The sequence below is a fragment of the Periophthalmus magnuspinnatus genome, chromosome 6, assembly GCF_009829125.3.
Source record: "Periophthalmus magnuspinnatus isolate fPerMag1 chromosome 6, fPerMag1.2.pri, whole genome shotgun sequence".
Classification (NCBI taxonomy): domain Eukaryota; kingdom Metazoa; phylum Chordata; class Actinopteri; order Gobiiformes; family Gobiidae; genus Periophthalmus; species Periophthalmus magnuspinnatus.
The window spans coordinates 8,002,952-8,024,622 of NC_047131.1; the positions used below are offsets into that span (position 1 = coordinate 8,002,952).

The 21,671-nt window shown below is 40.0% G+C and overlaps 1 protein-coding gene and 1 pseudogene across 1 annotated transcript; one reads left to right on the plus strand and one right to left on the minus strand.

The window, feature by feature from the left end:
- Window positions 1-1,804: 1,804 nt before the first annotated feature.
- Window positions 1,805-11,174, minus strand: LOC117372338 (NADPH oxidase 5-like; the record flags this gene model as incomplete). Its single annotated transcript, XM_055222460.1, has 14 exons — window positions 1,805-2,134; window positions 3,102-3,268; window positions 3,527-3,626; window positions 4,063-4,147; window positions 4,313-4,437; window positions 4,935-4,979; window positions 5,091-5,137; window positions 5,393-5,525; window positions 6,573-6,706; window positions 7,375-7,507; window positions 8,004-8,186; window positions 8,445-8,617; window positions 9,920-10,073; window positions 10,929-11,174. Coding segments are annotated over 14 exons (1,857 nt in total), but the record flags the coding sequence as incomplete, so codon positions are not given.
- A 399-nt stretch (window positions 11,175-11,573) lies between these two features.
- Window positions 11,574-20,960, plus strand: LOC117372339 (NADPH oxidase 5-like; annotated as a pseudogene).
- Window positions 20,961-21,671: the final 711 nt, after the last annotated feature.

The following is a 21,671-nucleotide window of genomic DNA, read 5'->3' on the forward strand; positions in this document are numbered from 1 at the left end:
ACTCATTCTGGTTGGGAAGCACTGTTGTAGCTGTAGGCAAGTTCAGAAAGCTCAAATTACCCAGTACCAGTTATAAAATAATAGCTGTATTTTATTTTTCAAGACACAACACAGCTCAATACAAACACTGAAATATATACAGAAACAAGTACATAAAGTTACGTGTAATACACTGTACACCAAAGAAACACTTCGCCGTCAGTTCAATATCATCTTTGTGAATAAAACAAATATTGATCTGTATAGAAATGTTACAAGGACATTACTTACATATTTACACTGTATCTGCTTTAATAAGGCCATGACAAAGGGTTGGTTCAAGATGGATGTTTTGAACAACAACAAACCAGTTTTATATTAAAAACATATGTAAATGTGTGAAATTAAGTTTTTCATATTGAAAAATGTCCTTCCTGTGTCCATACTATGAGCAGGCTTGCATCTCCACAAACTTGACTCTCCATGTGCGCTTGTTTCCATGGAAATGTTGATCCTTTGTCTATAGTTTTGCACAGTATGGCTGACTCAGACTCATTTATCTCTATGGACAATGTTCCAAAGTATGTTTTTTACTTTCTGTTTCCATGGAATCATGCAGGTGACCTTCTCCAGAAAGTTACATACTGTCACTTTAAATACTGTATTAAATTATGTTCTTTGTGGCATTTGCTTTTTCAAGTTCAAATGCGTTATTGATTTGTTGCTTGGTTTGGATGCCCTCTGCTGGTAAAAGTAGGGATTAAAGCACTTTGAAAAGACAATTGTCTTCTATCAATAATAATCAAAACAGATGCTTTGAAATGACAGAAATTTGTGATTAACTTCCTACATTATATCTTCTGTGTACGTAGTTTTACTTAAATGCTTTCATCAGATGTAGACACCCTCACCAACGAGATAATAATCTATGAACAAATAGGTACTTTTTGAAGAGTAAACGTCACCTAACGGTCCATTTAGCATTATAACCCCTTTTAACTCATTTGGTATACTTAAAAACATGAAAAACAGAACTAGTTCTTTTTGAATATTTTGCAGTGATACACAGTTGTTCCTTACTTAGCATTCTGAGCATCCTAATTATGCACCACAGTGAGTTCTTAAGGGCTTTTCACAACTTTCAGAGACCAGAGGCCATCATGTAACAACAGTGGTAAAGCTAATGCACGTCCTGATTATTGCACAATGAAAGTCTTTATAATTAGTTGTAGACAATACACGGCGGACTTATTTTGACCTCAAAAGCTGTTTATACAATATCTCTGTGCTGGGGCAAGGCCAAGTTTGCTCAAATGTGTGTTTTGGCTGTGATGTGCTTAAACTCTTTTAATGTTGCTTTTCTTCAAAAAACTTGAAGGTTCATTCTAACAATTTGATTGCTCAAACTTCAGCATTTGCCATCTTCTTTCATGTTCAGGTGTTGTTACTGTTCAAAAATACCTCACCATCACCTGCTTACTGCATGACGATAGACAAGTTTAATGCTATACTTTGGAACGTCCCAGGTAAAACAGTAACATCTAATTTAAGACCATAGTGGAGCTTAAAAATTTAACTTGTTTATAATCCCATTTCCGGCCTGACAGAGTTGTCATGATGCTAAAATTTCAAACTCGATTTTCAACATTAAATGCTAGTACTTTCTTTTATATTTCCATGTGGCCTTATATCTGTGTAATCCCTCAATGTCCAGTAGGTTCCATAGTGGTCCATACTTATGTGTCTTATACTTGTTCTGATACAGCTCAAGATCATTCTAAAGCTATTCAGGAAAGGTTCCTTTTTGTTCAGTGAAGGTGTCTGTTTTAGTATTGATACCTGCTCAAACAAGTATCTAGTTTCGATACTAGTTGTAGTATCGATTAGTATCTGATTTCTGATACTTTTGTCAATCCTGCTCCCCGGTAAAGGGTTATTTGCACTTCTTCTGTTGTCCCTATGATTAGAACCATGAGGTGCAGTAATACAAGAGTAAACAAAGTCCAAACACAGCGATGCATTTTCAGAAATTTTCCTTGTAGAAGTTGAACCCAAAGTTTTCACACTCGGCTTTGATGACTTTAGCCAGAGCTGGAGAGCCGCAGTAAAACACATGCACTTTGCCTTTCTTCTCCTCAGACACTTTCTGAAAAACCTGGAAACACAACATAATGTTAGTGGCTAAAACTGTACTTCTTAATTGAGTTGATTAAAATTGAAATGATGGTTAGTAAAATGTATGTCTAGCAGTTACTATGGTGACACAATGCACACATTAGCAAATTAAGTTTAAACATCTGAAAACTCAAGAATACCACATGTGACAGTAGTTTCTGCTAAGACAGTTGTTATGGTCAGATAGTGTTAAAACAAAGCTCAGATTAAAGTCTAACTTGAGTAACAGATAGAGATAGAGAGCAGTGAGAGCAGATAGAGAACAGATAGAGAGCAGTGCTTCTAGTTAGCTGCGCCCCGCCGGGGAATGTTGATGACATCAGCTGCAAAGTACCTTTATAACCATTTAACCAGTTCATAACTATGTAAAAATATAACTAATTACAATTACATGTCAAAAACTTTCCATTTTATCAGTCTTTTATGGTGAATGGTAAATGGTCACATTTTTATATAGTGATTTTCCACCTTCAAGACATTCAAAGCACTTTAGATCAAGAAACCACTCACCACACATTCATACACCAATGTACACAGACACTGAGGGAAAGATGGGGTAAGTGTCTTGCCCAAGGACACAACAACAGTATTCATCTGTGGGAGCTGGAATCATACCACCAACCACTGAGTCAGAGGATCCGGTCGCTCTTCCATGTTTATGTCGAGAACGGGATTCGAACCAACAATCTTCAGATCAGTGGACAAACACTCCAACTGAGCTACTGTCGCCCCATTTAATTATTTAAGTTTATATAAGTTAATATAAGAAAGTCCCACTGAAATTCCCACAACAAAGACATGGAAGGGGTGGGCCATGGAATCTCCACCATAAAAAAGACCCACTCAATCCAAGCCTCAAACTAAGGACCTTTTGGATATGGGGCAGAAGTGCTTTTTAACACTGCACCATCCTGCTTATCTCGACCAATGAGAGAGCTTAGTCTGACCTTGCCCCACTCGGGACGTCCCGGCTGCGTCCTGGTCCTCAGTCCTGTAATGGAATCTCTCTTCTCTTTTTTGGCGAGGAGGTCTAGCGCCATCTGCAGTCCGATGGCCTTCATGTCGTTTTTACTGAGCGCTGATGTCATGTACATGTGCATCTCCAGGAAACGCCCTGAAGCATGAAAACCAATGATCAATTTATAATATAGACAGATAATACAGACTTTTAGTGTGCAAGAGGCCCCCCTTCAGGCCAAGTAAGAGTCAGGTTTGTGGAGATGCAAGCCCATTCACAGTAAGGATGCAGGTTTTTCTAATCTTTAATTTTTCTAATCCCTATATATTGTGCAGTGCTAATAGAATAGTTAGTAGAATAGAAATGCGTTGACAAAATTAGATTATTATTTAAAACACTTTCAGAGTTGCTCACCCTCTGGCTCTTCGTCGGCCTGGTCCAGTTCCAGTTTGGTGAGTAAACTGACAAACCACTCAAACGACTTCTGGTCCCGGTTTATCCAGATAAAGTCTACCTTAAGAGGCAAAAGTCAGAGAAAACTGCTCTTCAATAGTTACATTAAATAAATAACAAAGCAGGTATGTAAGGGTTAGGTGAAATTAGACTTGATTAAAACTATAGGTAGGTTTGTCCTCTGCATTTGACCCATCCTACGGGGCCACTGGGGTTAAACCTGTCAGGAGCACGCACCTATATCTATATTTAGAGATGGGTTTGGTCAGGAGTATCTGGCTAGACATGTGAAGAACATGTTTGTTTGTTTGTTTGTTTTTTGTTTTTTAAATCACAAACAGTCAAAATCTACAGAAAGGCTAAAATCGAACAAAACCAGGGCTAAATCAGGAATAATCAGGAATTCATTATTTTAGTATTAAATATTCTAACATATTTGTAAGTCATTGAGATAATATGAGAAGGATATTGTTATAATTTGTGAAACTTTTTCTTACTTTGCGCAGTTTCATGTCCCCATCTTTAATGTTCTCGCACCAAGAGTAGTTACAGTTGGGGCAGTTTTGCTTCCTCATTCGATATCTGTAGAAAACATACACCCGAGAAATCAGGAGTCTGACCCACAACCTCTTTACTGAGAGGAGACAAGACAACCACTCTGCCACATGCACACACTTTGTTTAGGTTGAGGCTTGGTGTGAGCCTTGAACCTGAAACCTCCTGGCTGTGTGGCAGAGTCTGTGTTACCTGTACATGATGCTCTGGAGGATGGAGGCGAAGGGGGTGATTCCGATCCCGGCCCCGATGAGGACAGCGTGTTCGGAAGCAAAGATCTGTCTGGTGGGGGTCCCGTATGGTCCATCCACATAACACTAAAAAAAAAACAAAAGAATCATAGAATTAAATGTTTTCAGATTATTCAGCATTCAATACATAGTTACATTATGATACCAACATTGTATGACCCCATAGTCTAAAAACGAGCTGAGCAAAAAACTGGTAAAACAAATTATACTTTATGCTTGTAGTGTTATCATAAAGTTACCATTTGTAATCAGTTCAATAGAGGCAATAAGTGACATTTATACACCAAAATATTAAATTCAATAAAAAGGTATGGATTGCTTGTGCCACCATAGTCTTCTTATATAACAGTATAAACCTGTGGGAAACACAATATCCTATGGTCATGCTTAAAGTTATTAAGGTGTAGTTATAATAAAATAATACCCATTTTTGTTATAGACTGGCTCCATAAACATTTAAATCTGTGCAAAGTATGTTTTCCTTGTGATGAAAACCACCAATTATGGGCTTATAGTATTATATCAAGATGTGTACATGTCTGTCTCATAGAGGTTGCAGTTACCTTGATGTTGCAGAATCTGTGGTTTTCTCCAAACCTGGAAGGCACCTGAAGATAATAAAATATTTAAAATATATAAAATACATTACATTTATATAATATATAAATTGTCTGTCCCACTGCTCTGTACATTTAATCCCTTTGTAAATCCTCTCTGACCTCTTTGTGGTTGAGTGCCTCTCCTCTCTCTGTCTGCCCCAGCTGGTCTAGGCCTCCCATGGGCTCCTCTGGACTGGTTCCGGTCTCTGGATTCTGGTTGGGTCTGGTTTCAGTCTCTGGACTCTTGTTTGGTCTAGTCCAAATCTCTGGAGTCTTACTGGCCCTAGTCCCAGTCTCTGGACTCTGGATGGGTCCAGTCTCAGTCTCTGGACTCTGGATGGGTCCAGTCCCAGTCTCTGGACTCTGGATGGGTCCAGTCTCAGTCTCTGGACTCTGGATGGGTCCAGTCTCAGTCTCTGGACTCTGGACTGATTTGATCCCATTCTCAGACAGCTCTGGTCTGGTTCCGTTGTGTCGGTACATTGTTAGCTCTACAGCCTGGTCTTCGTTTGATGCCACAGTCCCCAAACAGTCTGTGGAGCAGAACAGCACCTCCTAACAGAGAAGAAGAGTGTTACAATATTACACAGTCAAAGTAACTTATGCTTTAAAGGCACAATTTGTAACTTTTCTGGTGGGAGATCTATTGAGATGCTATTGCTTTGTCTGCAATGTTTCACAATATGGCATTAAACTTAAAAAATTTGGCAATATGGCATTAAACATAAACATTAAACAAACACATCATGCAATTACTCAATTACAGATGCTCATATTGCTGAAAGTGCATCCTTACTGTGAGCAGAACTGCATCTCCACAGATCTGACCTGTAATATGGCCTGGTTGTGTCACCTACAATTCTTCATGGACATTGACAAATTTAATGCCATGCTGTGAAATCGTTTCAAGCAAAGCAATAATATCAGCAAAGCAGCTAAATGTAAACTAATATTTTCACTTCCACTCCAGCAGAAGGCGTCAGACACTAGGATCTTGGCTCTGAAACAGCTGATCAACTCAAAGCTTGAAAACTTTTTCACACATGAACTTCATCTTAAACAAGACATTAAGCTTTTTGGAGTATTTATCATGAAACAATATCACATAAGTAGATCACGATGTTACATTTTGTCTATAGTAAACCACAATCATGATCTGAATGGTTTAAAAATAGAAATATGTCCAGTGACTTCCTGTTCAAAATGTCAAAAATTGGAAGAACCGTCTCATCAGATCATTATTATACTAACAACTCCATCTCTCCTCTGCATCCTCTGCTCCATCTGACCCTCTCCTCTGCATCCACCATGACAAGCAAAAGATTTTCATTTACTGTTTTATGTGACATTTTATAACCGTACATTTTAACCCAGACTTTTCCCAATAATCACAAGTAAGTTCAAAGAATTATGCGGAGTTAGGGAGCAGGTCAAAATGGAAACTTTCTTAGAACTCATGCATACAGAATTACTCGAACATGCATGAATCACTTGAAATACAACTCCTAGTAAGCTAATGATGAGTCAACAACATTTGAAATATATATAGAATAAGGTTTGGACCATAGAAATGTGTTTGTGGTGTAACAGCGTGAGTTGGACCTGTGATCCCTGCCTCTTCTTCCTGAGGCTGGCGCTAAGTCTCTTGGGGCTGTTGTGGAGATCTGGTTGTCTGAAGTATTCGTACAAACGGTTTGTCCACTGGCCGAGGGAGCGCACGTGCAGCCACAGGGTATCTGAGAGAAGAGCAAATGGAAGAGGGAGCAGTTTACAGAGAACATGTTATGCAAAAATGATTTTGTTGAGCTTTTAACCAAGTTATAACATTGATCCCTCATCAAAAACATACCTGGAGCAGCATTTTGCTTTATTCATGCTTGGTTGATGAAACCTGAGTAGTTAGTAAGCCCACTCCCTCTAAGCCCCATAAAAACGTGCAATTTTTAAATTCCCAGCTTTGTTACACCACAGGTGAATGTCCTTGGCCTCCTGCAGTGTTTTAAAGTCCATAAATCAAAATCATGAAATGCCAAAGCAAAGGTACTCATCTTTAAAGGCCAATAGCAATACAAATAATGCATAATGTTTGTTCTTTAAAAGGACTGGTTCCCTTAAAGCTCATATGACAGGTTTTCATGTTTTCTAATTATTACTTGATTTGGTAATATGTTGGGAAAGGCATAGCACCTATGTTAAATATTAATCATGGTTTTACATCAGTTAAGTGGTAGTCTGCTGGGAAAAAAAAATACAGGAAGTAGCAGAGAGTTGTAAAAAAAACAAAACCTTTTATTTATTTCTGTATTTATCTATTTACTTTGAATCTTGAATCAAATAATTACATTTAAGTGAAAGGAGAAGTTTAACCTGTCAGCTCGGTTTGTGAGACACTGCAGTACCGTACCTGACTGCTCGGGGGCGCTGCTGATGGTGAAGGGGTGCCACTCGTACTTGGCAATGGCCGGTATGTTGATGTAAACATAATCACCAGGTTTGAACTGGAAAAACTGAGGGCGGTTGATCACCAGATGAGTTACCTGCAAAATCAACAGATCATTTATTATACTGACAGTTCCATCTGACCCTCTCCTCTGCTTCTTCTGCTCCACCTGACCCTCTCCTCTGCTTCTTCTGCTCCACCTGACCCTCTCCTCTGCTTCTTTTGCTCCACCTGACCCTCTCCTCTGCTTCTTCTGCTCCACCTGACCCTCTCCTCTGCTTCTTCTGCTCCACCTGACCCTCTCCTCTGCTTCTTCTGCTCCACCTGACCCTCTCCTCTGCTTCTTCTGCTCCACCTGACCCTCTCCTCTGCTTCTTCTGCTCCACCTGACCCTCTCCTCTGCTTCTTTTGCTCCACCTGACCCTCTCCTCTGCTTCTTCTGCTCCACCTGACCCTCTCCTCTGCTTCTTCTGCTCCACCTGACCCTCTCCTCTGCTTCTTCTGCTCCACCTGACCCTCTCCTCTGCTTCTTCTGCTCCATCTGACCCTCTGCTCTGCTTCTTCTGCTCCATCCATTACATTTTATTTCTCACCTTGGACGGCAGCAGGTTAACTTCGGTGATGTAGAGGCTTCCCATTCGAGACCGAGCCATTCCGACGATCTTCTCCAAAAGGAAAACCAGTCCAGGGACCACAAACCACTTCCAGAAGTTAGCACAGTGTATCACCAGAAGAGTCCAGACCCACACGTATGAGAGGTGTGACCAGTAAAACACCTAAGAACCACAGGAGGCAGCTGTGAGGTATGTGGAACTTTTTCACCAAATCATAGAAGGGGGTGAGGGTCTGGAGGAGGTATAAGGAACAGTGTGATTGGTCTAACAGGTCTCCACACTTCAAACTCCTGCACTACTAAACAATGCTATTAAAACTCCATGTACACAGTTTAGCAGCAAAAAAGTTGATTTCAGTGGATGAACATTTATATCTAATTATTAAACAAACAAAAACAGTGAGATAGTCTTCATTCTGACCTCAAAATGGCCGCTGCGGCGCACAAAGGTCATAGAGCAGATGACCATGAGGAAGATGAGAACTTGTAGTATGACTCCGGTCACCGACGCTGTGCCTTTGACCCAGCCGATGCCCGGGCGGGTGGTGAACACGTACTCCCAGAAACTGAACTCTCCAGACTCAGACAGTTTAGCTACAGCGCAGAGGAAAGTGAAAGTCAATGTGTTATTATCAGGGGAGGTGATAATGTTTGACAAAATGCTGTGGAATAAGCAAGTAACGTCACAAGACTAAATTGCAGGTCAGATCTGTGGAGAGGGAAGTCGACTCATGGTAAGAATACATATTTTTCTAGGTATTTCTGAATAATAAAATCACCTCTAACTGAAAAGATACATTTTTATATATTTTTTGCATCAAGTATATGGCTTCTTCTATAAATGTACATAATTTATTCTTAATATGTTAGCATTTACACATTTTTAAAACAACAGGTCAGTAAAAGCAGGTTTGTATTTTACTATGGCTGCTTTAGTTTCTACTATTTAAAGGTTCTGTATTACACAAAATTGACTTTGTGAGCTTTGAGCCATATTATAATCTTGTTACCTCCTCAAAAACATATCTGGAGTTGTGTTTTGTTTCATTCACACATGTTTGAGTAACACTTTATTATTACCAGTAGTCTGTCTCCATCTCCAAAGCTCAAAATGCTCTGTTCCACCTTGTGATGTCATGTAGTGGTACTTTTCAAGTTAACAGTTACTTTTTTATCTTTGTTCAGCAGAGATTGGCAATTCCAGAGCTGAAATGATCCAAATGATTCTGGGAACAAAGTATGAAGTTTAAAAACACAGTGGCGCACTTCCTGCATTAACAAATGACATCAGTGCTTGAGAAAAGAACTCAGCCTAAATCTGCAGGATTTGTGTGTTAAACGTGTGTGAATGAAAGAAAACACAACTCCAGGTCTGTTTGTGATGAGGAAAACAACATTAGAACAGATCAGAAAATAGTGTAATACGGACCCTTTAACCTTTCTGTTGGAGGGGGCTTGTCTCAATGGAGATATTATTGCTTTACAGGTCAGATCTGTGGAGAAGCAAGTTGATCCAAATCCACATACTGCATTTTCAAGATACTTTTGAGCAATAAATTCCCCTGTAACTGGATGGATGCAAGATACATATATTTAATGCCTTTCTGCCATACACAAAATTACAGGTCATATCTGTGGAGAGGTAAATCCATGGTAAGAATACATGTTTTTCAAGGTCTGAATAATAAAAATGAATTATGATATCTAATTAAAAATAAGACACATAGATATGATTAATGCCATACTGTGGAACATAGATAGATAAAATAGAACTTCAGCTGTTCCTTCATAGATAAATAATAAGTCCATGGAGACAAGCAGGTGACGGACCCTCCCGGAAAAGTTACATAGTGCACCTTTAACGTCCAGGCTTCATAAACCTGGTTGTAACATTACCAAAGTTGAAAAGGTGAGCGCAGGTGTGTAGCAGAGTGTAAAAGAGGATGGCGTAGCCCACGATCTGATGCAGAAGAACATTCTGGTCCAGAGGCAGGACTTTAACCACCCACGTGGCTCTGAGCCAAGTCAGACAGCGCCGCAACATCAGGACCTGGGACGTGGGAAAGAAAGTTTGATTTCATAAAGCTGGTCTGTCGGTGGTTTTCAGACTCTAGAAAGCGATGATGTCATACTCCCAGGTGGGCGTATGAGTATGATTACATGTACTTGGCATGAAAATCCAAAATAAGAATGCACAAATGTTGAACCTGATTATTTCTATTAGTGACTAGACCCAAGAACTCACTGTATTTCAACAAAAAATACATTTGAACAATACTGATTTTATCCTCTAAACATCTGTATTAAATATTATTGTCCTGTGGAATGTTGTGATGTCAGCTGTGTTTCTTGCACCGCTCCATTGGGTATGATTTTGCTCTTTCAAATGTGTATATCATTTGAAAATTTTGTTCCCTCTGATTACAATACTTCAGGTTATAAGTCAGACGCCACACCCGAAACAGTTACTCTTTTACTTGAGCTGTAGTTTCCACAAATACTTTTTGTCTTACTTCAATCATTTCTTAGACCACAATTTGGTATTTAACTTTACTTTTACTTAACCTTTCCTCTTCTTTCAATGGCGTAATTTCCATTTGGAGTTTTACTTTTAACCATATTATAGTTGTTTTCCCTCACCATTTACTCACCTGAGGTTGTATTTGGAGTGATTTGTGCACGTTTGAGCGGTCTTTAATCACTTATTTTCAAGACGCCATATTGCCAATAAACTCCTGTTTTCACCATCAGCGGAGAGGAGGTCAGCAAACTTGTTTATTTTATTTTAGATGAATATTGCGATTTAAAAAGTGCAAATTATAACATAATGGTCCACAGGTATCATAGATTATAAGTACGTAGCGAACACAAACATAATGTGTCTTCTTTAAAACCTCTGCCGTACCAGGATGAGCGTACAGTTGAAGTTGAGGCACTGTCCACAGCCCCGGGCCAGCATGTACCAGGGCCCTCCCTCTTTGCTCCTCCACATGGCCGTACTGAAGAGGGCGATAGAGAGCAGCATGTATGCCATCAGGAACAGCAGTTTGCGGCTGTTGTTGTGCCAATATGAGGCTGTCAGGTACCGGGGAGTCTGTCGCTTCTTCTGGTCCACCACAGGAGGCTTCAACCAGTTAGCTGCACTGATGGAGAGAGAGAGGGAGAGAGAGGGGGGAGAAAGGGGGAGAGAGAGAAGAGTGCAAAAGGGAAGAGAGAGAGGGAGAGAAAGAAAGTGTGAGAAGGAAGAAGAAAGGCAAAAGAGAGAGGACAATGAGAGCAAGGAGAGACGGGAGAGGGAGAGAGAGTGAGGGGGAGAAAGGCTATAATATATATATATATTTTATATATATATATATATAAAATATATATATATATATAGCCTTTCTCCCCCTCACTCTCTCTCCCTCTCCCCGTCTCTCCTTGCTCTCATTGTCCTCTCTCTTTTGCCTTTCTTCTTCCTTCTCACACTTTCTTTCTCTCCCTCTCTTCTCTTCCCTTTTGCACTCTTCTCTCTCTCCCCCTTTCTCCCCCCTCTCTCTCCCTCTCTCTCTCCATCAGTGCAGCTAACTGGTTGAAGCCTCCTGTGGTGGACAGAAGAAGCGACAGACTCCCCGGTACCTGACAGCCTCATATTGGCACAACAACAGCCGCAAACTGCTGTTCCTGATGGCATACATGCTGCTCTCTATCGCCCTCTTCAGTACGGCCATGTGGAGGAGCAAAGAGGGAGGGCCCTGGTACATGCTGGCCCGGGGCTGTGGACAGTGCCTCAACTTCAACTGTACCGCTCATCCTGGTACGGCAGAGGTTTTAAAGAAGACACATTATGTTTGTGTTCGCTACGTACTTATAATCTATGATACCTGTGGACCATTATGTTATAATTTGCACTTTTTAAATCGCAATATTCATCTAAAATAAAATAAACAAGTTTGCTGACCTCCTCTCCGCTGATGGTGAAAACAGGAGTTTATTGGCAATATGGCGTCTTGAAAATAAGTGATTAAAGACCCGCTCAAACGTGCACAAATCACTCCAAATACAACCTCAGGTGAGTAAATGTGAGGGAAAACAACTATAATATGGGTTAAAAGTAAAACTCCAATGGAAATTACGCCATTGAAAGAAGAGGAAAAGGTTAAGTAAAAGTAAAGTTAAATACCAAATTGTGGTCTAAGAAATGATTGAAGTAAGACAAAAAGTATTTGTGGAACTACAGCTCAAGTAAAAGAGTAACTGTTTCGGGTGTGGCGTCTGACTTATAACCTGAAGTATTGTAATCAGAGGGACAAAATTTTCAAATGATATACACATTTGAAAGAGCAAAATCATACCCAATGGAGCGGTGCAAGAAACACAGCTGACATCACAACATTCCACAGGACAATAATATTTAATACAGATGTTTAGAGGATAAAATCAGTATTGTTCAAATGTATTTTTTGTTGAAATACAGTGAGTTCTTGGGTCTAGTCACTAATAGAAATAATCAGGTTCAACATTTGTGCATTCTTATTTTGGATTTTCATGCCAAGTACATGGTAATCATACTCATACGCCCACCTGGGAGTATGACATCATCGCTTTCTAGAGTCTGAAAACCACCGACAGACCAGCTTTATGAAATCAAACTTTCTTTCCCACGTCCCAGGTCCTGATGTTGCGGCGCTGTCTGACTTGGCTCAGAGCCACGTGGGTGGTTAAAGTCCTGCCTCTGGACCAGAATGTTCTTCTGCATCAGATCGTGGGCTACGCCATCCTCTTTTACACTCTGCTACACACCTGCGCTCACCTTTTCAACTTTGGTAATGTACAACCAGGTTTATGAAGCCTGACGTTAAAGGTGCACTATGTAACTTTTCCGGGAGGGTCCGTCACCTGCTTGTCTCCATGGACTTATTATTTATCTATGAAGGAACAGCTGAAGTTCTATTTTTATCTATCTATGTTCCACAGTATGCATTAATCATATCTATGTGTCTTATTTTTAATTAGATATCATAATTCATTTTATTATTCAGACCTTGAAAAACATGTATTCTTACCATGGATTTACCTCTCCACAGATATGACCTGTAATTTTGTGTATGGCAGAAAGGCATTAAATATATGTATCTTGCATCCATCCAGTTACAGGGGAATTTATTGCTCAAAAGTATCTTGAAAATGCAGTATGTGGATTTGGATCAACTTGCTTCTCCACAGATCTGACCTGTAAAGCAATAATATCTCCATTGAGACAAGCCCCCTCCAACAGAAAGGTTAAAGGGTCCGTATTACACTATTTTTCTGATCTGTTCTAATGTTGTTTCCTCATCACAAACAGACCTGGAGTTGTGTTTTCTTTCATTCACACACGTTTAACACACAAATCCTGCAGATTTAGGCTGAGTTCTTTTCTCAAGCACTGATGTCATTTGTTAATGCAGGAAGTGCGACACTGTGTTTTTAAACTTCATACTTTGTTCCCAGAATCATTTGGATCATTTCAGCTCTGGAATTGCCAATCTCTGCTGAACAAAGATAAAAAAGTAACTGTTAACTTGAAAAGTACCACTACATGACATCACAAGGTGGAACAGAGCATTTTGAGCTTTGGAGATGGAGACAGACTACTGGTAATAATAAAGTGTTACTCAAACATGTGTGAATGAAACAAAACACAACTCCAGATATGTTTTTGAGGAGGTAACAAGATTATAATATGGCTCAAAGCTCACAAAAGTCAATTTTGTGTAATACAGAACCTTTAAATAGTAGAAACTAAAGCAGCCATAGTAAAATACAAACCTGCTTTTACCTGACCTGTTGTTTTAAAAAATGTGTAAATGCTAACATATTAAGAATAAATTATGTACATTTATAGAAGAAGCCATATACTTGATGCAAAAAATATATAAAAATGTATCTTTTTCAGTTAGAGGTGATTTTATTATTCAGAAATACCTAGAAAAATATGTATTCTTACCATGAGTCGACTTCCCTCTCCACAGATCTGACCTGCAATTTAGTCTTGTGACGTTACTTGCTTATTCCACAGCATTTTGTCAAACATTATCACCTCCCCTGATAATAACACATTGACTTTCACTTTCCTCTGCGCTGTAGCTAAACTGTCTGAGTCTGGAGAGTTCAGTTTCTGGGAGTACGTGTTCACCACCCGCCCGGGCATCGGCTGGGTCAAAGGCACAGCGTCGGTGACCGGAGTCATACTACAAGTTCTCATCTTCCTCATGGTCATCTGCTCTATGACCTTTGTGCGCCGCAGCGGCCATTTTGAGGTCAGAATGAAGACTATCTCACTGTTTTTGTTTGTTTAATAATTAGATATAAATGTTCATCCACTGAAATCAACTTTTTTGCTGCTAAACTGTGTACATGGAGTTTTAATAGCATTGTTTAGTAGTGGCAGGAGTTTGAAGTGTGGAGACCTGTTAGACCAATCACACTGTTCCTTATACCTCCTCCAGACCCTCACCCCCTTCTATGATTTGGTGAAAAAGTTCCACATACCTCACAGCTGCCTCCTGTGGTTCTTAGGTGTTTTACTGGTCACACCTCTCATACGTGTGGGTCTGGACTCTTCTGGTGATACACTGTGCTAACTTCTGGAAGTGTTTGTGGTCCCTGGACTGGTTTTCCTTTTGGAGAAGATCGTCGGAATGGCTCGGTCTCGAATGGGAAGCCTCTACAATCACCGAAGTTAACCTGCTGCCGTCCAAGGTGAGAATAAAATGTAATGGATGGAGCAGGAAGAAGCAGAGCAGAGGGTCAGATGGAGCAGAAGAAGCAGAGGAGAGGGTCAGGTGGAGCAGAAGAAGCAGAGGAGAGGGTCAGGTGGAGCAGAAGAAGCAGAGGAGAGGTCAGGTGGAGCAGAAGAAGCAGAGGAGAGGGTCAGGTGGAGCAAAAGAAGCAGAGGAGAGGGTCAGGTGGAGCAGAAGAAGCAGAGGAGAGGGTCCAGGTGGAGCAGAAGAAGCAGAGGAGAGGGTCAGGTGGAGCAGAAGAAGCAGAGAGAGGGTCAGGTGGAGCAGAAGAAGCAGAGGAGAGGGTCAGGTGGAGCAGAAGAAGCAGAGGAGAGGGTCAGGTGGAGCAAAAGAAGCAGAGGAGAGGGTCAGGTGAGCAGAAGAAGCAGAGGAGAGGGTCAGGTGGAGCAGAAGAAGCAGAGGAGAGGGTCAGATGGAACTGTCAGTATAATTAAATGATCTGTTGATTTTGCAGGTAACTCATCTGGTGATCAACCGCCCTCAGTTTTTTCCAGTTCAAACCTGGTGATTATGTTTACATCAACATACCGGCCATTGCCAAGTACGAGTGGCACCCCTTCACCATCAGCAGCGCCCCCGAGCAGTCAGGTACGGTACTGCAGTGTCTCACAAACCGAGCTGACAAGGTTAAACTTCTCCTTTCACTTAAATGTAATTATTTGATTCAAGATTCAAAGTAAATAGATAAATACAGAAATAAATAAAAGGTTTTGTTTTTTTTACAACTCTTGCTACTTCCTGTATTTTTTTTCCCAGCAGACTAACCACTTAACTGATGTAAAACCATGATTAATATTTAACATAGGTGCTATGCCTTTCCCAACATATTACCAAATCAAGTAATAATTAGAAAAACATGAAAACCTGTCATATGAGCTTTAAGGGGAACCAGTCCTTTTAAAGAACAAACATTATGCATTATTTGTATTGCTATTGGCCTTTAAAGATGAGTACCTTTGCTTTGGCATTTCATGATTTTGATTTATGGACTTTAAAACACTGCAGGAGGCCAAGGACATTCACCTGTGGTGTAACAAAGCTGGGAATTTAAAAATTGCACGTTTTTATGGGCTTAGAGGGAGTGGGCTTACTAACTACTCAGGTTTCATCAACCAAGCATGAATAAAGCAAAATGCTGCTCCAGGTATGTTTTTGATGAGGGATCAATGTTATAACTTGGTTAAAAGCTCAACAAAATCATTTTTGCATAACATGTTCTCTGTAAACTGCTCCCTCTTCCATTTGCTCTTCTCTCAGATTACCCTGTGGCTGCACGTGCGCTCCCTCGGCCAGTGGAACAAACCGTTTGTACGAATACTTCAGACAACCAGATCTCCACAACAGCCCCAAGAGACTTAGCGCCAGCCTCAGGAAGAAGAGGCAGGGATCACAGGTCCAACTCACGCTGTTACACCACAAACACATTTCTATGGTCCCAAAACCTTATTCTATATATATTTCAAATGTTGTTGACTCATCATTAGCTTACTAGGAGTTGTATTTCAAGTGATTCATGCATGTTCGAGTAATTCTGTATGCATGAGTTCTAAGAAAGTTTCCATTTTGACCTGCTCCCTAACTCCGCATAATTCTTTGAACTTACTTGTGATTATTGGGAAAAGTCTGGGTTAAAATGTACGGTTATAAAATGTCACATAAAACAGTAAATGAAAATCTTTTGCTTGTCATGGTGGATGCAGAGGAGAGGGTCAGATGGAGCAGAGGATGCAGAGGATGAGATGGAGTTGTTAGTATAATAAATGATCTGATGAGACGGTTCTTCCAATTTTGACATTTTGAACAGGAAGTCACTGGACATATTTCTATTTTAAACCATTCAGATCATGATTGTGGTTTACTATAGACCAAATGTAACATCGTGATCTACTTATGTGATATTGTTTCATGATAAATACTCCAAAAAGCTTAATGTCTTGTTTAAGATGAAGTTCATGTGTGAAAAAGTTTTCAGCTTTGAGTTGATCAGCTGTTTCAGAGCCAAGATCCTAGTGTCTGACGCCTTCTGCTGGAGTGGAAGTGAAAATATTAGTTTACATTTAGCTGCTTTGCTGATATTATTGCTTTGCTGAAACGATTTCACAGCATGGCATTAAATTTGTCAATGTCCATGAAGAATTGTAGGTGACACAACCAGGCCATATTACAGGTCAGATCTGTGGAGATGCAGTTCTGCTCACAGTAAGGATGCACTTTCAGCAATATGAGCATCTGTAATTGAGTAATTGCATGATGTGTTTGTTTAATGTTTATGTTTAATGCCATATTGCCAAATTTTTTTAAGTTTAATGCCATATTGTGAAACATTGCAGACAAAGCAATAGCATCTCAATAGATCTCCCACCAGAAAGTTACAAATTGTGCCTTTAAAGCATAAGTTACTTTGACTGTGTAATATTGTAACACTCTTCTTCTCTGTTAGGAGGTGCTGTTCTGCTCCACAGACTGTTTGGGGACTGTGGCATCAAACGAAGACCAGGCTGTAGAGCTAACAATTGTACCGACACAACGGAACCAGAACCAGAGCTGTCTGAGAATGGGATCAAATCAGTCCAGAGTCCAGAGACTGAGACTGACCCATCCAGAGTCCAGAGACTGAGACTGGACCCATCCAGAGTCCAGAGACTGGGACTGGACCCATCCAGAGTCCAGAGACTGAGACTGGACCCATCCAGAGTCCAGAGACTGGGACTAGGGCCAGTAAGACTCCAGAGATTTGGACTAGACCAAACAAGAGTCCAGAGACTGAAACCAGACCCAACCAGAATCCAGAGACCGGAACCAGTCCAGAGGAGCCCATGGGAGGCCTAGACCAGCTGGGGCAGAACAGAGAGAGGAGAGGCACTCAACCACAAAGAGGTCAGAGAGGATTTACAAAGGGATTAAATGTACAGAGCAGTGGGACAGACAATTTATATATTATATAAATGTAATGTATTTTATATATTTTTAAATATTTTATTATCTTCAGGTGCCTTCCAGGTTTGGAGAAAACCACAGATTCTGCAACATCAAGGTAACTGCAACCTCTATGAGACAGACATGTACACATCTTGATATATACTATAAGCCCATAATTAGTGGTTTTTCATCACAAGGAAAACATACTTTGCACAGATTTAAATGTTTATGGAGCAGTCTATAACAAAAATGGGTATTATTTTTATAACTACACCTTAATAACTTTAAGCATGACCATAGGATATTGTGTTTCCCACAGGTTTATACTGTTATATAAGAAGACTATGGTGGCACAAGCATCCATACCTTTTTATTGAATTTAATATTTTGGTGTATAAATGTCACTTATTGCCTCTATTGAACTGATTACAAATGGTAACTTTATGATAACACTACAAGCATAAAGTATAATTTGTTTTACCAGTTTTTTGCTCAGCTCGTTTTTAGACTATGGGGTCATACATTTAAGTGTAATTACATGTTGGTATCATAATGTAACTATGTATTGAATGCTGAATAATCTGAAAACATTTAATTCTATGATTCTTTTGTTTTTTTTTAGTGTTATGTGGATGGACCATACGGGACCCCCCACCAGACAGATCTTTGCTTCCGAACACGCTGTCCTCATCGGGGCGGGATCGGAATCACCCCCTTCGCCTCCATCCTCCAGAGCATCATGTACAGGTTAACACAGACTCTGCCACACAGCCAGGAGGTTTCAGGTTCAAGGCTCACACCAAGCCTCAACCTAAACAAAGTGTGTGCATGTGGCAGAGTGGTTGTCTTGTCTCCTCTCAGTAAAGAGGTTGTGGGTCAGACTCCTGATTTCTCGGGTGTATGTTTTCTACAGATATCGAATGAGGAAGCAAAACTGCCCCAACTGTAACTACTCTTGGTGCGAGAACATTAAAGATGGGGACATGAAACTGCGCAAAGTAAGAAAAAGTTTCACAAATTATAACAATATCCTTCTCATATTATCTCAATGACTTACAAATATGTTAGAATATTTAATACTAAAATAATGAATTCCTGATTATTCCTGATTTAGCCTGGTTTTGTTCGATTTTAGCCTTTCTGTAGATTTGACTGTTTGTGATTTAAAAAAACAAAAAACAAACAACAAACAAACATGTTCTTCACATGTCTAGCCAGATACTCCTGACCAAACCCATCTCTAAATATAGATATAGGTGCGTGCTCCTGACAGGTTTAACCCCAGTGGCCCCGTAGGATGGGTCAAATGCAGAGGACAAACCTACCTATAGTTTTAATCAAGTCTAATTTCACCTAACCCTTACATACCTGCTTTGTTATTTAATTTAATGTAACTATTGAAGAGCAGTTTTTCTCTGACTTTTGCCTCTTAAGGTAGACTTTATCTGGATAAACCGGGACCAGAAGTCGTTTGAGTGGTTTGTCAGTTTACTCACCAAACTGGAACTGGACCAGGCCGACGAAGAGCCAGAGGGTGAGCAACTCTGAAAGTGTTTTAAATAATAATCTAATTTTGTCAACGCATTTCTATTCTACTAACTATTCTATTAGCACTGCACAATATATAGGATTAGAAAAATTAAAGATTAGAAAAACCTGCATCCTTACTGTGAATGGGCTTGCATCTCCACAAACCTGACTCTTACTTGGCCTGAAGGGGGGCTCTTGCACACTAAAAGTCTGTATTATCTGTCTATATTATAAATTGATCATTGGTTTTCATGCTTCAGGGCGTTTCCTGGAGATGCACATGTACATGACATCAGCGCTCAGTAAAAAACGACATGAAGGCCATCGGACTGCAGATGGCGCTAGACCTCCTCGCCAAAAAGAGAAGAGAGATTCCATTACAGGACTGAGGACCAGGACGCAGCCGGGACGTCCCGAGTGGGGCAAGGTCAGACTAAGCTCTCTCATTGGTCGAGATAAGCAGGATGGTGCAGTGTTAAAAAGCACTTCTGCCCCATATCCAAAAGGTCCTTAGTTTGAGGCTTGGATTGAGTGGGTCTTTTTTATGGTGGAGATTCCATGGCCCACCCCTTCCATGTCTTTGTTGTGGGAATTTCAGTGGGACTTTCTTATATTAACTTATATAAACTTAAATAATTAAATGGGGCGACAGTAGCTCAGTTGGAGTGTTTGTCCACTGATCTGAAGATTGTTGGTTCGAATCCCGTTCTCGACATAAACATGGAAGAGCGACCGGATCCTCTGACTCAGTGGTTGGTGGTATGATTCCAGCTCCCACAGATGAATACTGTTGTTGTGTCCTTGGGCAAGACACTTACCCCATCTTTCCCTCAGTGTCTGTGTACATTGGTGTATGAATGTGTGGTGAGTGGTTTCTTGATCTAAAGTGCTTTGAATGTCTTGAAGGTGGAAAATCACTATATAAAAATGTGACCATTTACCATTCACCATAAAAGACTGATAAAATGGAAAGTTTTTGACATGTAATTGTAATTAGTTATATTTTTACATAGTTATGAACTGGTTAAATGGTTATAAAGGTACTTTGCAGCTGATGTCATCAACATTCCCCGGCGGGGCGCAGCTAACTAGAAGCACTGCTCTCTATCTGTTCTCTATCTGCTCTCACTGCTCTCTATCTCTATCTGTTACTCAAGTTAGAACTTTAATCTGAGCTTTGTTTAACACTATCTGACCAATACAACTGTCTTAGCAGAAACTACTGTCACATGTGGTATTCTTGAGTTTTCAGATGTTTAAACTTAATTTGCTAATGTGTGCATTGTGTCACCATAGTAACTGCTAGACATACATTTACTAACCATCATTTCAATTTAATCAACTCAATTAAGAAGTACAGTTTTAGCCACTAACATTATGTTGTGTTTCCAGGTTTTTCAGAAAGTGTCTGAGGAGGAAGAAAAGGCAAAGTGCATGTGTTTTACTGCGGCTCTCCAGCTCTGGCTAAAGTCATCAAAGCCGAGTGTGAAAACTTTGGGTTCAACTTCTACAAGGAAAATTTCTGAAAATGCATCGCTGTGTTTGGACTTTGTTTACTCTTGTATTACTGCACCTCATGGTTCTAATCATAGGGACAACAGAAGAAGTGCAAATAACCCTTTACCGGGGAGCAGGATTGACAAAAGTATCAGAAATCAGATACTAATCGATACTACAACTAGTATCGAAACTAGATACTTGTTTGAGCAGGTATCAATACTAAAACAGACACCTTCACATGAACAAAAGGAACCTTTCCTGAATAGCTTTAGAATGATCTTGAGCTGTATCAGAACAAGTATAAGACACATAAAGTATGGACCACTATGGAACCTACTGGACATTGAGGGATTACACAGATATAAGGCCACATGGAAATATAAAAAGAAAGTACTAGCATTTAATGTTGAAAATCGAGTTTGAAATTTTAGCATCATGACAACTCTGTCAGGCCGGAAATGGGATTATAAACAAGTTAAATTTTTAAGCTCCACTATGGTCTTAAATTAGATGTTACTGTTTTACCTGGGACGTTCCAAAGTATAGCATTAAACTTGTCTATCGTCATGCAGTAAGCAGGTGATGGTGAGGTATTTTTGAACAGTAACAACACCTGAACATGAAAGAAGATGGCAAATGCTGAAGTTTGAGCAATCAAATTGTTAGAATGAACCTTCAAGTTTTTGAAGAAAAGCAACATTAAAAGAGTTTAAGCACATCACAGCCAAAACACACATTTGAGCAAACTTGGCCTTGCCCCAGCACAGAGATATTGTATAAACAGCTTTTGAGGTCAAAATAAGTCCGCCGTGTATTGTCTACAACTAATTATAAAGACTTTCATTGTGCAATAATCAGGACGTGCATTAGCTTTACCACTGTTGTTACATGATGGCCTCTGGTCTCTGAAAGTTGTGAAAAGCCCTTAAGAACTC